We start from the raw sequence: 18,196 nt of genomic DNA, 5'->3' as shown, positions 1-18,196 counted from the left end.
AACTTGAAAATTACTTGTAACTTGGTCATTTTAACAATATGTAGACAAATATAATAAAATAAATATTAAATCCAAAACATTCATTATTAATTCGGCTTTGGTAACACCCCACGCTAGTACTAATGTTAGAAAGAACTGCCCGACTTCCTAAGGCTAAGGGTTAAATTAATCTTAATCGTTATTTATTCGCGTGTGTCTGTGCAAAATAAACAAAATCCCCATTGTGTAAATAGCATTAGTTTTAGTTTTAATAACTTTGTTTCAGAACATTAAGTATTACTTTGAAAATGTTGTTTGCATAGTTTCTCGCGGAAGGTGGCAGATACCGATATCTGCATGTGGAGGTGTCGTATCTATCTGTACTTGTTTTGTTACGCATGCTCAGTCCAGCGAGCCGCACGTGTGTTTACTTTCTCTTGATAACAATATGAAGTGTTGGCGGTATGTGTTGCAGGAACTATGCCGCGCGAGAATGGCTACGAAGACGCAGCAGGAAAAGCCGGAACCGATCCACGTGGGTCAGCGGATAGCCAGCCTGTCCCGCGAGTCGGAGGGCTCCAACAACAGCCCCTCGTCCAGGTCCAGCACCTCCTCCTGGTGAGTCTCAAGCATGATTATCATTGTGGTCATTTCGTGGATGAAAGTTATATGCACAGAGATCAAAACATTACGTCACCAACAGGCGTACCATTAGCTCGGTTGTGTACAGATTAGAGATGGGATAAACCGTTCTTTTTAAGAAACAGTTCCGATTGTAACTGTTTCATGAACGAAACTGTTCCTTCAAAGAAACAGTTTCATAAGAATATGTTTATAACATCAGTGCCAACTGTTCCAAGTGTTCCAACTGTTTCAACTTCTCATCTGTTTCAGGAACATGTTTCAAAGCCCTTGAATCGTCTTAGGTCAGCTGTTCAGTGTATTATGACGACGAAAGTCAATCATTTTTCGTAGGTTACTGTTAAGGGTACAGTAAATAATTACAATTAAAAATGAATCGATCTTAGTAAAAATAACGCACATAACCATAGGAGCGTTTAATAACGATAATACATTATCCGATAATGTTTTTGCGGTATATTAATTAACACTATGTCAGGGCACCATAAACATTTTCTCCATCACTGGGCAGCTAATAATTATTAATACCGAATTTATTAGGGAATTTGATTCGTACAAACAAATTGCGTGGTAGTACATAATGTTGCACGAAGGCCGTGTGGAAAATCTATAATATATCTACTTTCGATTGGTGGTTGATGATACGTGGCCTTTGCAGACAGCAAAGAGGAAGGAAAATGTTTAGAAATTGAACTGTGTATCTTCTGGAACCATGTGGAAAGTTGAAGTGATCACTGGAGCAGTGTAACACTCTTTGGAACAGTTGGAACAGGTTATTTCACGAAACTGTTTCGTACTGAAACAGTTTAAATTGTGAAACAATTTCAAGAAAAACTGTTCCAGCTATTTTTACCCATCTCTAGTACAGATGTTGCATAAAGAATCATACTCGTACATCAGCAACGTCCCAAGTCACTCTTACAGGTCATAGACTACGCTGGTAATACACCTTGTAGCAAAACAGGAAATATAGTACAACGTGCAGTTATACTAGTAAGTGATTTTCTTTCCAAGTAGTATCAGTGCAGTACAAAGAAGCAGTTGTGTAAAGTTTCGTTTTGTCTTTGTCATAATGCCGAAGAATAAAAACATAAAATCCACACCTGTGGAGTAACGGTCAGCGCGTCTGGCCGCTAAACCAGGTGACCCGGGTTCGAATCCCGGTCGGGGCAAGTTACCTGGTTGAGGTTTTTTCTGGGTAACTTTCGGTGCTGGACCCCGGACTCATTTCACCGGCATTATCAACTTCATTTCATTCAGACGCTAAATAACCTAGATGTTGATATAGCGTCGTAAAATAACCCAATAAAATAAAAAAATGAAAAAAACATAAACATTGAAAAATTGAAACATACTGTAAGTAAGGTCGGGGGTGATGATTTCTGTTCACGCGAAGAAAGGATTATATATAAATTATGCAATTCAGAGGTACAGGGCACTTAGAACGACACTGCAGTTCTGAAAAACATAGCAGACATGCTCGCAGTGAAGAGATTCCATCGAATTTACAAAGATGGACGAATAAGACTTTCTGCAGGAATTATGTGATATGATGGTGCGTGCAAATATTCCTTTTAATAAATCAGAAAATGTGCATTTTCGGGAATTTTTACTAAAATACACTATGATGAAGGATGGGTGGAGCGGAGAAAAATTCTCTCCGGCACCGGGACCCGAACCCGGATTTTCAGCTCTACGTGCTGACGCTTTATCTACTAAGCCACACCGGATTCCAGTCCCGATGCCGCATTGAATCCTCTCAGTTTAAGTTCCACCTCTTAGTTTCCCTTTAGTATGTATATATTTCTTTTATTTTAGTAGGTTATTTTACGACGCTTTATCAACATCTTAGGTTATTTAGCGTCTGAATGAGATGAAGGTGATAATGCCAGTGAAATTAGTCGGGGTCCAACACCGAAAGTTACCCAGCATTTATTCATATTGGGTTGAGGGAAAACCCCGAAAAAAACTCAACCATGTAACTTGTCCCGACCGGGAATCGAACTCGGGCATCTGGTTTCGCGGCCAGACGCGCTGACCGTTACTCCACAGGTAGTGTGTGTGTATGTATGTATATGTATGTATGTAATTTCTTTTACGTATTCAGTATTCTTTGTAAGGCTATAATGAAAATGTTTAAGGATTTAGTAGAATCTGCTGGGATTTCTAATTTTTTTATTCATGTTTTAATACTAAAAAATCTAGCAAAACTTAATTTTCACAAATTCATTTCTTTGAGTCGAAAATCGAAACCTATGGTAGATACTGGTGCAGAAGCAGGTATTTAACACTTTCTGAAAGAATTGGCACAATCGGTTGTAATTTATAGATTTTATTAGCGTTTATATAAATCGCCATTTCATCTTCTGAAACGAACGATTTTCCCATTTGGAAGTCATACACTAACAAGCTTATGTTTCTCTCCAGGGGACCATGAAACTTTTGATAAATATGTATATGCAGACACATGAATTTAAATCTTCTTAAGGAATTAGAAGAATCTGTTGGGATTTGTAATTTTTATACATGTTTTCATACTTAAAAAATCTCGCAAAACTAAATTTTTACAAATTCCTATTTTGCGTCCAAATTCGAAATCTATGGTAGATACTGGTGTAGACACACGTATTTAACACTTTCTGAAATAATTAGCACAATCGCTTGGAATTTATAGATTTTATTAGCATTTATACAAATCGCAATTTCGTCGCCTGAAACGAACGATTTTCCCATTTCGAAATCATACCCTAACAAACTTATGTTTCTCTGCAAGGAACTATGAAACTTTGGACAGATATATGTGCAGACACATGAATTTAACATGTTTTTAAGGAATTAGTAGAATCTGTTGGGATTTGTAATTTTTATTCATGTTTTCATACTTAAAAATCTCGTAAAACTTAATTTTCACATATTCTTTTCTTTGCGTCGAAAATCGAAACCTATGGTAGATACTGGTGTAGAGACACGCATTTTGAAACTTTCTGAAAGAATTAGCACAATGTGATCATTTTAATGATACTTATAAAAACAATAAAATCTGAATATAATTAATATCTAATTATATACATAATTATAAAAATAGTAATAATTTTATAATAATTTAAATTAATGTTTAAAAACAAGCTTTAGAGTGCATTCCAGGACCTTATTCACACTCGTTTTAGAAATTCTTAGAGGGAAGATAGAATAATGACATATATATATATATATATATATATATATATATATATATATATATATATATATATATCAAATTAAACAGAAAAGAATGTAGAATTTCATAGCAAAAAATATACTAAAAAAAGATTTTTCAAGAATTTTTGCGTACCGGGTCCCCTTAAGAGATGATACAGAGCATCAGAAAAGCAGAAAGAATATCATTTTTGTATGCAAGCCACGGTATTTGAATTCTGCTGCATCCTGTATTGGCAAGACATTATTGAATGATGACAGATGAAGTTAAAATAATTATTAATGGTGAAATGAGTGCGAGGTCCAACGCCGAAAGTTACCCAGCAATTCTTCTTCAGTTGGTTGAGGGAAAACCTCGGAAAAAACCCAACCAGATTACTTATCCCACCTAGGATTTGAACCCGAGCCCTCATTTCTCATCTCGCATCACATCATAAGACGTCTCATTGATCTTTCCTCTGTTGTTGGTTTGTAATTCCAGATTTCCCTAGGGATTCTTGCTGTGAACATTCCTTTAAAATGTCGATACCAATTATTTTTATATTTATTTACTATTCCAATATTGTTCCATTTCTGGTTCAGGTAAAAGTCTTCATTTCTTTTATGGTCATATTTAGTACACCCAACTGTTCACCGCATAAACTTCATCTCACTGCCTTACTACCTTAATTCTGCGTTCATCACCTTTCCACACAGTCCAGGCTTCGTTCCACAACAAAGGACAAATTTTGATGTATTCTTGTAGAGCATGTTGATTTTGTTTGTAAAAAATTGTCAAGAGTAATATTTCTTCTGCGAAATTTAAAAATGTATGTTCCGAAGAATTACGTTAGGGTTGTCTATTTTCCTTATTTTCATAGTATACTTTCTTACGGACTACTTTTATGGGGTAATAGTACTCATATTAAAAAGGTTATGTTACAAGAAAAAGCTATTAGAAATATAACAGATTCATCAATGAAAGCACACTGCAGACCGTTATTTGTGAATGAAAAAGTAATGACTGTAACATCACTGTGTATTTATCAAGCCTTAAATTTTGTCAAAGATAATTCACAAATGTTGTTGACACATAGGAATCAAGTTTGTCTATACAATACCAAAAACCGTGAACTTTTTGATATACTTAAATGTAGGCTAAGCAAAACAATGAATAATAATTTTATTGTGTCTTTAAAAATTGCAAATAAATTTCCGACACATGTCTTCAATTTGGAAAGGAAGTCTTTTAACAGACTTGTCTCTGGTTGGTTAACTAACAAACCCTTTTATGATATTAATGAGTTTTTTAATGTCAATGTTGTTGAGTGTTTTTAGTACATTTTATTGTTTTTTATGTCTCTGTAGTACCAGATGACCCGGGTTCGGATCCCGGTCGGGACATGTTACCTGGTTGAGGTTTTTTTCCAGGGTTTTCCCTCAACCCAATATGAGCAAATGCTGGGTAACTTTCGGTGTTGGACCCCGGACTCATTTCACCGGCATTATCACCTTCATTTCATTCATACGCTAAATAACCTGAGATGTTGATACAACGTCGTAAAATAACCTACCAAAATAAAAATAAAAATGTCTCTGTTGTTTATTTTATATATAACATTTGACTTCGTCAATTGCACAAATTTGTGTTCACTGACTGTACGATAATCAATGTACTAAACGGAGCTTGTACAGAAGCTAGAAGATGGCAATTCCATCACTAGATTTACCCCCTCCTTACTAGCAACTAGTACTTGCAAGTGTACAAATACTGTAGATATACCCTATTGCATTATTGCTGTACGTATTTTGCAATATGAAAACTGTGACAAAGCAAGTTACAAGTTTTAGCCATTTAATGTGCTTTATAGCCATGTAAAACTTCGAACATAAATCATTACCGTCTCGCGAGGCAGAACATATGCGTGTGACGTTACTAAAATGTAACATGCTATCCTGCATATGCTGTCACTGCTACTACTATTATTGCCTCTACCACTACTAAAGGAAAAATATCCCCTTTAAGGGCCATGAAGACTTATGGAGAGCATGGAGGCACAGTCCCATGGTTTCATATCTCGACATTAGAATGAGGTGGCGTGGTTAGCATCACGCTCCGATGGTCTTTAACACCCGGGAAAAACCGGGCATTCAGTTTTACCCCGGGAGCATTCTGGAAGTTTTTGGAATGAGAAGAATATCACCATCATCCGGGATTGAAACTGAGACCTTTCAGTCCGTAGCCATTTGCTCTAAAAAGTGAGATTTTAGGCTGCTAATACAGGGTTGTTTCCGATCTCTGATAACGAATTTGAATGACATAATGTGCGTCAGAAGTCACACAACAGCTGAACTGTGGCGCGAAGTGGCAGACCAGTAGTGAATGATCTCATAGTCAGAGTGCACGGCGACTCACAGCAAAAATTCCCAAGAAAATCGAGCCTTTTTGGAGGGATACATAACAACTCTTTCCGATGCCAAATACAGTTAAGTGAAAATAAAGGAAGGCTGCAATAAACGAGGTTTCGTTATTTCCAAGAAAGGCATCTTCTGTGTACTTAATAAGATTGGTAAAGCTCGAATGGAATTAATTTGTATAATGTCGTGGGGTGCGGCGAGTTGTGACGGAGGGGGGGGGTGGATTTGCTTGCTTTCTCCACTTTGGAATTAATCACATCCGAGCTTTGCCAGTCTTATTAGGTACACACAAGGTGTTTTTCTTGGAAATAACGAAACCAATGATTTTCAAGTAACTGTACTTGGAACGGAAAGGGTTGTTATGTATCCCTCCCAAAAAGGCTCGATTTTCTTGGGAATTTCTGCTGTTAGTCGCCGTGCACTCTGACTATGAGATCATTCACTACTGGTCTGTCACTTCGCGCCACAGTTCAGCTGTCGTGTGACTTCTGGCGCACATCATGTCATTCAAATTCGTTATCAGAGATCGGAAACAACCCTGTGTTACCATTACTACAGTTGAAACTTACGTCAGTGGCGTGAGAGAGCCTGGAAGGCCAAAATCATCCTCCTGGCTGTTAGCTTCATGTCCACGTACTTCAGCAACAATAATCCAACAAATACTGGATAATGCATGGTCAGTACTATGATGCCCCAGCAGATATAGCTGAAGTATGAAATTAGATTACGCTACTCACGTTTCTGGTTGGGTACCAGTCCCATACATTGCTCGAAATTAATTGAAAAAATATCTTCTCCCACGAGCACTCGAAACACCGCTTATCCCACATCGCATGACGCTTAAAGTAGGAGTTCACTTACCGAAAAAAATTCGACGCGTTCGGATATTTATTATGCTTAGTATCGCTCACTTGTACGCATTTCTAAATTGATCATAAAATAGATCTGTAAATAAAATGAATAACTCTGTACAGACCGATTATTTAGTCCTGACAGCTCGGCGACGCGAAAGAGGGGAAGTAATAGGAGGAGTGGGGAGAGCTCAGGAGTAGAGATAAGAGCGAGCGGTCAGTAAAGAAATGCAGTGCAGCTTAACTGTACTGGAAAAACACCGCTCTACTGCATCCGTGACATCCTATCTCTCTGAATGCCAGCGACTGACTAACTCGAACACCCCTTGGCGTAACTTAATGGACTCGCCTGACCCAGGCGCACATTGTCGGCGACTGTCAGGACTAAATAATCGTAATGTAACCGAAATAAACTATGGAGAACATATCTGGTTAATCCATTATTATTTTCCCAATCTTATCCCATATAATCTTTTTGCGTATTACATAGCTCTAATCCCAATTTGACAAATTGTAAAGCTCTTTGACTAACAAAATTAGCTTCGCGTCATCCATTTCATTTATACCTCCAATACTACCGCGATTTGAGGGGTTGCAATCGATATAACTGTGATGACATTCTCTATTTTCATTATGCCCTGTACGGAAATCCGTTTATAATTCTCTGGCCAGAATTCTGGACGAAATCCGGTCATGCGGGCAGAGACGATACGGCCAAGTGGGTGATGCTCCATTTAAGAATAAAAGGAATGAAAATCCGAACTCGCCGAACGAATCCGTTCCGATAAGTGAGCGCTTACCTTTAAACCACGTGAAAACTGCTCGGGACAATCCTACTAATTTTATTTACTGTTATCTCTTTTATCGGTTTTACTACTGCTACTACTACTAGGACTACTACTGTTATTGTTACTACTACAAGTACTATTACTTCTATTTCTGCTACTATTATTGTTACTCTTTCAATTCTTATTGCATGTTTAATCTAGTGCCACGATCGTACTTCGTTAGATTTGTAAATATTAGTGTTAATTTCTGATGTTTTAAAACGGTTATACATTTTACTTTGTATTTTTCGTCGTCATGTGAAACTATTCTACCTAGACAGTTGAATGTATTTACGTGCTCCATAATTTTGTTTGTTTTTCTTGTTTTTGGATTTTTACCTCGAAACTCCATTTAGATTTTGTTGTTGAAATTGTTAAATCATCTTCTTTCTAGTTTGATTAATTTGTGGCTCGAATTCTGCAAATGATCTGAATCTTATATTATGAGCTTATCATCTGCTTGAAATATGCTTCGCTTTGATAATTTTAATTACTCCATTACTTAATTATTTTTTACAAGAACAATTTATTTATTTACATTAAAAAGATACATTAAAAAAACTATTATACAGGGTGTTAAAAAATTATCCATTATTTTAGGAGGTGCTAGTATGCATCAAAACAATAAAATAGTGTGTAATAAACATGGGTCCTACAACACATACTTTCTGAGATCTGAACACTTGTTCATAGGAGGTGCTCAATGTGACGTCCATCCATGGCAATGCATTTCTCTGTCCTTCGGCGCAAGGAATCACGCACTCTTTGAAATTTATTTCAACACGTTAATAAAGTCCTGATAACGATCCCCAGTTAATCTCTGTGGTAGCACGTATGGTCCTATTAATCTATCACCAAGAACGCCGCCCATAAGTTGATTGAAAATCGGTGCTGATGCCTTGTTTCTTCAACTGCATGGGGATTTTCATCAGTCTACACATACTGATTACGAAAATTCACAACACCATTTCTGCTGAACCCCGCTCATATCCGCAACCAGACTTCTGTTTTCAGTATTCCTTGCGACGTATCAGTATTCCATGCCAGGGGCCTTTGTCAGAAGACAAGAGAAATACACTATCAGTCAGAAGTTTAAGACCACAGTGAAATATCATGTAATTACACTTAGAACTCAAACTTTTGCCACAAGTATTAGTATTAGTATTTATTTATTTATTTAACCTGGTAGAGATAAGGCCGTCAGGCCTTCTCTGCCCCTCTACCAGGAGATTCCAACTATAATATGAACAATAAAATTACAATTAGTATTAAATTTATAATTACAAATAACATTACAATTAGTATTAAATTTGCAATTACAATTACAATAAAATCAAAGTACGAAAAGATTACCTGACTAATTAAAGCTACATAATTTATCATAGAGAAACAAAGAATATTTTATATTTACTGAATTACAAATTAAACCTAGAATAACAAAATTGTATAGCGATTAAATTACTGAATATTGAAATATTTTGTGGTAGATTAAAGAAACTATTTACAAGAAATCAATTACTACCAAGTGCCTAGTAAGTTTGCGTTTGAATTCAATTTTATTTCGACAGTCCCTGATGCTAGCAGGTAGCGAATTCCAGAGTCTTGGCAGGGCTATTGTGAAAGAAGATGAGTATGAGGAGGTGCGATGGGATGGTATTGTTAGTATTGTTTCATGATGAGAGCGTGTGTTCAGATTATGGTGAGAAGAAAGGTAAGTGAAGCGAGACGACAGGTACGAAGGAATAGAAGAGTTCAAGATTTCGAAGAGAAAGAGAAGTGAATGTAAATTTCTTTTCTTATCTAGTTTAAGCCAACCTATTGCTTCCAGGGATGGGGTAATATGATTTTTTTCTAAGCTGTTACATCTATTAATCTTAGTATATACTTTGCTAGATTTTATTGGAACCGGCCTTGGAGAGCGGATTTCACGACACGTCGAGACCAACATCTGTTCAAGGCCGGTTCCGATGGCGCGCTCAGCAATCTCGGGGTTAATGTGAGAAGAACAAGGGAAAATTGCCCATTTTTAGCTTTTGTACCACAGTGGCACTCATCTGATACTAAATTTACCAAACAATTTCGGTGGTAATATTTTGAACGAATGGAAATACTTAGCACAATATACAGGGTGCAAGTGAAATAACCTTGCAGATTGAAAGGGACGATAGGGTACCCGTAAATTAATTGAAAATCTGTATAACGTTTTGTAATTAAATGCAGGGTTAATTAGAAAATTAAGTTCGAATTTTCAGCAGTCCGGCAACATCGTCACTCTACTCGTGGTATAGATGTAAGAGGTCAACGAACTCGGTGAATCTCCGTACATAAGCTCTCTCCGCCAAGACGTTGCCAATCGCATGCTTCTTGCAATGGCTTGAATGTAGGGGTTTTTTAAATTAAATTTACACGAAAACCGTTCACGCTATTTAAATACGCCAGAGGAATAAATTATTCTTTATTAGATTTTCTATCGATATGAACAAAAATCACGAACCTACTCGCAATAGTTAACGAATAAGAGATTGTTAAACATTTGCAAAAAAAAAAAAAAAACATTTTTTCTGAAAAACCATGAACTTTTCACAAATATGATATTATAGTTTTTGTTACATACAACATGAGCTATTCGCTCTGGAAATCTGCAGGGCTATTTCACTTCCATCCTGTATATGTGACCCATTGCGCGAAAAGGGACCTAAAGTCGTAGAAGGAAATTTTACAGGAGAACAAAATAACAAATTTGCGGTGTAAAAACTGCATTTCTATGTTTTGACATTTGCGCTACCTGTAGGCTTTTTTTTACATACTAAACTAGGATGTAGTTTTACACAGTGCTTCTTAAATACCTAAATCTTTCTTATAGTTGCTAAGAAAACAAATCAAAACTTTAATTTGCATTTTTCTCGAAAAGTACATAATATAATATCAACATTCAATAAGTAATATATTAAAAACTATAGCACCTAGAACCATGATTTTTTTTAAATGCTCAGTATTTCATCCTCTTTTTGAAACCATAAAAAACAAAGAAGTGAAAAATCCGACTTTAGGTCCCATTTCCTGCAACTAGTCACATATCCAAAATTGATAATTTTTTCATGTGGTTTTCCAATAGGTATTAAAAAATTCATTACGTTCACAATACATTGCCTAAAATAATCAACTCTAGAGAAATAGCCTATATGCTGAGAGATGTGCAAGTGGTTATAAGAAAATCATAGCGCTCTTGCGAAAAACGTTTAAGTCCTAACCATAATTACCGTACGTGATATTTCACTGCCGTCTTAGACACTTTAGGGCCGTATTCATAGACATTTTTAGCGCGGGCTTTCGGTGGATTATCAGCGTTTTTCGTATTCATAAACCAGTGTTAGCGATAGGATATGATTTGAATTCTGTCCTAGTAACCAGTGGATAGCCGGGGCTAGCTTAGTACGCTCGTAGCGCGTGCTGCGAAATATCTATGAATACGGCCCTAAGGGTGTTATTCATAGACATTTCGCAGCACGCGCTACGAGTGTACTAAGCTAGCCCCGGCTATCCACTGGTTACTAGTACAGAATTCAAATCATATCCTATCGCAAACACTGGTTTATGAATACGAAAAACGCTGATCATCCACCGGAAACCCGCGCTAAAAATGTCTATGAATACGGCCCTATATGTCTGAGGGTAAACCGCTAAAAACGCGGAATTGCCGGGGAAAAATTATTACTGCTGCTTTTAAATATGATGAATATCTTATACTAATTAAAATATTGTAAGTCAACCACTTCTTCTCTCAGCACCCTGTGTTATTTATTTTATAAGGTTTGAGTATAAAATATTCAGTCGATATTGCTGTTCTCCAGTGCACTAGAAACGAAATACACGTATAAAAATAAACAGAGAAGCAATCAGACAAGGCTTTTTAAACTAAATAGCCAAAAGAAGGTCTCTGATATGATAAGTGTGCCGCGATACAGTTAAATTTGTAATAGCGGTCACAGAGCGATACCGTGGCGTGCTGTTGTGAGAAACAGTTACGTCAGCGGTTATGCAAATGTAAAGCGCTTATCCCCTACAACTAGGGGTACCACATAGTCCCTGTCCCTCGTCTAGCATCATGCCTGAACTCACGTTACGTAATGTACGCTGCTTCGAGTCCTCGTAGAGAAGGAATTTTCTGATGAAATTTGGATCAGTTTATGGAACCGGTGCCCACCCAGCATCGTGTTGAATTTAGGGAGCTACGATAGATAGCGAAATCCGGTTACATAAACCATTTATAACAGCTGGGGAGGAACTCTTGTATTCACCACACGATACCTCCGTTCTGGTTGGATGATCGTTCACCTCTGCTAAGACATGGACGTGAGGTCAGCAGCCGGATGATCGACCATAACCTTTCATCTGTCAGACATGCGGTCTCCTCGAATTTTTCAACAGTAATCTCACTAGAGGTTTTGATTTAGCTAGAGAAAATCAACACTCGAGTGGGATTTAATTGACTATTACACGATTAGAAGAAAGTATATAAATGTTAGAAGAAATAAAGTTCTCTGATATAATAAAATGTTAATTGACTTACTAAAATTTTGTTTCACTAATGTTAGCTTCACCAAAACGTTTGAACAGAGCCGCCATTTTCAGTTGACTATCAATACGGGAAACAAATGACGATCTCAAAGCATGTTTTAATAGTACCGTAAAGAATGTTCAGTTTGAAATGTTGGTAAACAAAGAAACAACTGTCAGGGAGATGATAAAAACAGAAGAAAGTATAGTCTATAAAGATTAGAAGAAATAAAGTAATTGACTTACTAAAATTCTATTTCACTCATGTTAGCTTCACCAAAACGTTTGAACGAAGCCGCCATTTTCAGTTGACTATCAAACAAAGAAACAAATGCAAGGGAAGTGATAAAATTGTAGCGATAAGCAGCCATGATTGGTTGAAACACGTCTTCTCGTACCGTTTTATTGGTCAAAAGTGGTATGACATAGTAAAAGTGCAGTAGTCATTGAAAAATACATAGTAACACTTACAGGGTTTTCTCCTACTACTACTACTACTACAACTACTACTACTACTACTACTACTACTACTACTACTACTACTACTACTACTACTACTACTACTGCATAGTAAAGTTATGTACAGATACGAAAATAAAATCTAGAGCTTCCTTATTGTATACGTTTCGCTTACAAAACACTGCGCATGTGCAGTAAACAAGAGCTCCTGTATATATGCTACTTGTGGACAGTCGTGCGAAATTGTTGCCTACATACTCCCATCAAGACTCGTTCCAAATTGTAATTCCGTATCGGTACAAAGACTGTGCAAACTAAAAATAATAAAAAACGTTTTTTATTAATGGTACAAGGATAGATAACTAAGCACATAAAAAGAGATGACCCTTGCACCAAAAATAAATAATTCAATAATGCAATAGCGACATGTACTTACGCGGTATTCTGAAGCCGTTTCATTAATAATTATTAAAATCGTTCATATTTTATTGGCGCTCCCGGAATAAAATATATAATCATTTGCATACTTACGAGGTGTTATCAGCAGATGCATTTTTAAAATATACACAGATTTCGATATTCCGAAAAAATTTGACTGACGAGGTTTTAGAAATAAGCCGACGATTATTATATGAATCGGGGATTGCAGAAACAGCACGTCATGAAAACTAAATTTTCAGTAGACACAAAAAACTGTATTACTGATGGTAGACCACATCATTGGTTATAGTACTGGCTTCTTCAGACAGAAGCCTAATAGGTGTGTTGTTTTATACCAAATTTATTGGAATCTAATGAATTGTTAATGCAATAGATCAATAGGCCTATATGTTAGGTTGACATGTGCTGTTTCTGCAAGGAATCAAAATTGCAGTATAATAATTCCAGTTCAACTAAAGTTTATTTGTCAAATTAGGGATATAATATATGCATAGGATACTGTGTACTTAATACATAAGTTCAGCATATAAATGAACTCATTTTTCCACAATAGGCCACTGAAGAATATTATTGTAAAATTCTTTATATTCATGTGGTATGTAACGCATTAGTTTGCGTATATCGTCAAGCTTCTCTCTTTGAATTGGCACGATTTTGTCTGGATATGCCAATGAAGAATGTAAATGTGGTATTCTCCTTTGTACTTACAAGCAAACATTGTCATGAGGGCAGATAAAAAAAAATAATCTTTTTTCTTCCATCATTTTAATAATGTCAAAAGAAGTACTTACACAAATTTTGGCCATTCGATCGCAATTACGAAGGCCATAAAAGATAAGTTTCCCTTGGGCCGTTTACAGAAAGAGAACAAAATTTCATGGAAAGTTTCATTGGAACATATAGCAATTGCTGAGTTATTTTTTAACACCAGAATTGAGATATTTGTCATTCAGTGAGATCAATTTTTGTATATTTGTGTCGTAGATGTCTGCCGTTGGAATCGGAACCAATGTGTCGTCACATATCTTTGACATGAGTTGTTTCTGCGCGCTTCCAGGATTTCACAGGTCTCCAAATGTGAGACGGCTATACTGACATATGTGGTTTCTGCATGGAATGATAGCCCTATATCAAGAGTCCAGGAAACTCGAATAAACTCATTTCGCCACAGATAGTGACATGTGCTGTTTCTGCAATCCTGATTCATATGTAGGTGTCAGAATACTTAAATTGATGTATAACGCCTTGCTGTAACTTACCAAACGCTTGTTCAAAGTCCAGAAATATAGCAACTGCACTACTGCGCCGTTGAAAGCCGTGTTGTATAAAATGTCAGTCTAACAACGCATCTGTGGTGCAATGAAGACTCTTAGGCCCAAATTGTACGTAACTTATTTTTTCAGGTGAGTTCAAGATTGAGTTGAGACCATTTATTCTTAGACGCTCTTGAATTTTGCCTAGAAAGTTAAATTTTGACAGCTTTACAAACCTTAGGATTATCTACGATGTAAACTGTTTTCAAAACTGCAGGAAAGTGTAATAACGGAGAGATTAGTGATATGTGTGATTGCATGGTAGATGGAGTCGTTTCAGTGCCTTAACACAAATTAAATTTGAACCAGACAATTTTTAATTACCTTAGGTAATTTGATTTTACTGATAAATTTACCAAGGAAAATTAAAATCTGAAGTTGTAGGCTTTATAGTAGCATTAACTCTTAATAAAATAATTAATAAAAAATATTAATGCATATTACTATTAAATAAGATAATGTATTTAATTTACTAATGTAGCATTAGATTTTTGTTGTTTAGTCAACTGTCCGAAGACAGGTCTGAACCTCACAAGTGATACGAAGAAGCTACCATTTATGAGACAACTAGGCCAGGAAATAATGGGGTAGGGTGGCCAGTTCTTTTCTCTCTCCATTACATACATCGCCGACTAGCTACATATACACTAGTCAGACTTAAGATCCATACAAACAATAATTGTTCTTCCTCTGACACATATCGTCAAGTGAGATGTACTGCCTGATAATAGATGTAAATATTAGCCAGAATCTCAATCAGAAGGCAGTAGCATTAAATGTACAGTATTTAATTGGCTGGCATGGCAAGAAAGGATGAAATTATACGGGGCTTTCATTTCAAAACTTCCTAGTTAAAATAACTACACTGGACAACAAATTTAAACTTTGTTTCTGTAATGTTAACTAAATGAGAGGTGCTGAGTTCATTTCTGAAAACCAAAATTTTCTAGTAGGCTTACATACCATTTTTATGCTATACGCACTTCACTTATTTACACAAATTTGTTACACTAGCACATAAAGCAACCTTTATTTGGCCAAAATTCACACATTAAAATATCTTGTTGATCTTTTACGTTTGTAGACAGCTTCTGCAGTCTCTTTGATGAGTGACCTGCAATATTCAGCCAGCATACTTGCATTCCATCTTTCACTGAAGCGCTTTTCGAAGGTAGATATTTATTGATGAAACCTCTTTCCGTGTTCATCGCTTACAGCACCAAGATTTTTTTGGAAAGAAGTTCAGGTGACTGTCAAGAAAGTGTACTTTCAGTGACATGTTTCATCCCATAAGATGAAAGTAGTGCAGCATTTCACTAACATTAAATAATTTTGGAGAAACAGTACGTGCTGGACAAAAACTAACTGCAGAGTCGTTTTTGCCATTACAAAATACATACATTTCTATAAAAAGGACAAATTTCATGTTGTACATTGATTCAATTTAAAAAAAACGCGTCAATTGAGAGATTGAGGGGGAAATTTAAAACCAGTGTTAATTGTTAGTTTTATTTTAGGTTTCACCCCTTATCCCAACCGCTTTTGAAATTTCAAATGACACGTCTAACAACAATGGAGCACATTTTGAACATTTAATTTAGTAAATTTAATTAATTTCAGTTAGTAAATTACCAAAAATTAACTGTGTTTTCAGCCTACAAGCCAGTAACAACAACAACAACAACAATAATAATAATAATAATAATAATAATAATAATAATAATAATAATAATAATCCAGATTGCCAGGCGACTATAGAAAACAAAAGATGGGAGAACAAAAGAATGAGAGTATGAAAAATTTAATATTCTTCAAATTATATATCGTAATATTATAGGGATGACTGCCTCCGTGGTCTATTGGTCAGCATGCTGGCTTCCAGATCTGGAGGGCTCGGTTCTCGGTGAATTTTTCTTGAAGGATAAAAATTGCCTGGGTGTCTAGAGTCTGGAAATTCGTATTAATGTGAGTGCGCCGGGTTAATATTAATTAGCCAATCATCAAAAATATAAAATACAATATATCAGGACTGTCGCTGGGCAGTAACCTGAACACAAGTTTCAGCGTCACATTGTTGGCAAGTAACTCCATCAGTTAGCACAACCATAAAGCACTAATAGATGCTATAGAGTTCACAACAACGAGAAAAAAAAAACATTATAGAGATGTCATTTGAAATTTCAAAGGCCGTGGGGGTGAGACATAAAAATTGACACTGGTTTTAAAATTCCTTCTCAATATCTAAATTGATGTGTTTTTTTTTTCTAATTTTAATTTAATTTATTTTAAGGATGCTTATGTCACACTATAAAAACAAAATTTTAAAACATTTAAAACTCTAAAGGAAAAAATAAAAATATGATATATACTTAGTTTACGTTAAACGAACTAAATTAAAACTATTCTTTTTAAGGGAACCAGATAGTGATTAGGGGTCAAAAATCCGATTTTTTTATTTTGTGTTTTAAAAAAGAAGTACAAAACTTGCTCTTTAAAAGAATATAAATATTGTGGGGGATATCTCTGCAGATAAGCTCTTTAAACAGCCTCTTTAAATTTGGCGGTGCATGTAATTCATACATCCTTTTTTTTTAATGCAGTTTTCCATAAGTTGACATTTTTCATACTTAGGTGCATTTTTCTCTAAAACTACTGAATAAATTTATATGAAATTTTACAGTGATTTCAGCAGCCTGTGTTCTACATAGTAGACCTACGGGTTTATGAATATCACACTCATAACACGAGAAAAAAAAATATATATACATTGAAAAATTTGCAAAAAATATTAAACTAAGTTCAATTTTTTGTTTGTTTCACTAGGGGTGAAATATTTAACTAAATTTTGCTTTAGAATTTACAATATACATTATTAGATAACTTCAAAAATACAAAGTATAAGAGTGAAGATTGTAGCAAGTAATGTGCACCTGAAGAATGAGGTACACTTAGCAAAGTGGGAAAACAGGTTATTAGCTAGGACATTTCTTTTGCACTTGGATAAGAAAATAATTAGTTGTCTTTTATACTACTGAATTCACAATAATTGATTGTATAAGCATGGGAATTTTTATTCCACTCTGAGCACTAAAAGCCTAGAAATATTGAACTAAACTTTTTTAATCGCACAGGCATCACTACTCAGTCCCCTTAAATTCTTCGACTTAATTTTAATTAAATATTCGGTGAACACAGATAACAAAAACGTTTATTTTACATTATAAAAATCTAATTAATTATTTTAAAAAATCTCCGTTTGTCGTACTACAAGCATTTTCTTCAGACAATTAGAAATAGTTCCCTCCCTCTTCAATTTTTAAAGTAGTAACCGGTAAACTTACATACAAGAAATCAAACTTTTCTTGAGAGCAATTTTATAGTGTATGTCATGTTTACATTTCTTGTTGTCTTATTCATCTCTTGCATTACGCGAGCTGCATCTGTGCAGGCAATAACCTTGAAACCTTGCAAGGGTTGTCAGAGTGCTTCAAGTTTTAAAATTCCTCTGCAGAATGAAAAGTTACATTTGTTGAGA

The 18,196-nt window shown here is 35.6% G+C and overlaps 1 protein-coding gene across 2 annotated transcripts in view; it reads left to right on the top strand.

Annotated features, from left to right (window-relative positions):
- Positions 1-18,196, top strand: part of IA-2 (tyrosine phosphatase IA-2) — an 842,823-nt gene that overhangs the window by 755,790 nt on the left and 68,837 nt on the right. For both annotated transcript variants that reach the window (XM_069821417.1, XM_069821408.1), the window contains exon 16: positions 455-597. In XM_069821417.1, coding sequence (XP_069677518.1) covers positions 455-597 — 143 coding nt within the window. The remainder of the gene's footprint in view (positions 1-454; positions 598-18,196) is intronic.

Source organism: Periplaneta americana, chromosome 1 (genome assembly GCF_040183065.1).
Source record: "Periplaneta americana isolate PAMFEO1 chromosome 1, P.americana_PAMFEO1_priV1, whole genome shotgun sequence".
Classification (NCBI taxonomy): Eukaryota; Metazoa; Arthropoda; class Insecta; order Blattodea; family Blattidae; genus Periplaneta; species Periplaneta americana.
The sequence above is the reverse complement of the archived record's forward strand: the minus strand, read 5'-3'. Positions and strand labels throughout refer to the sequence as shown.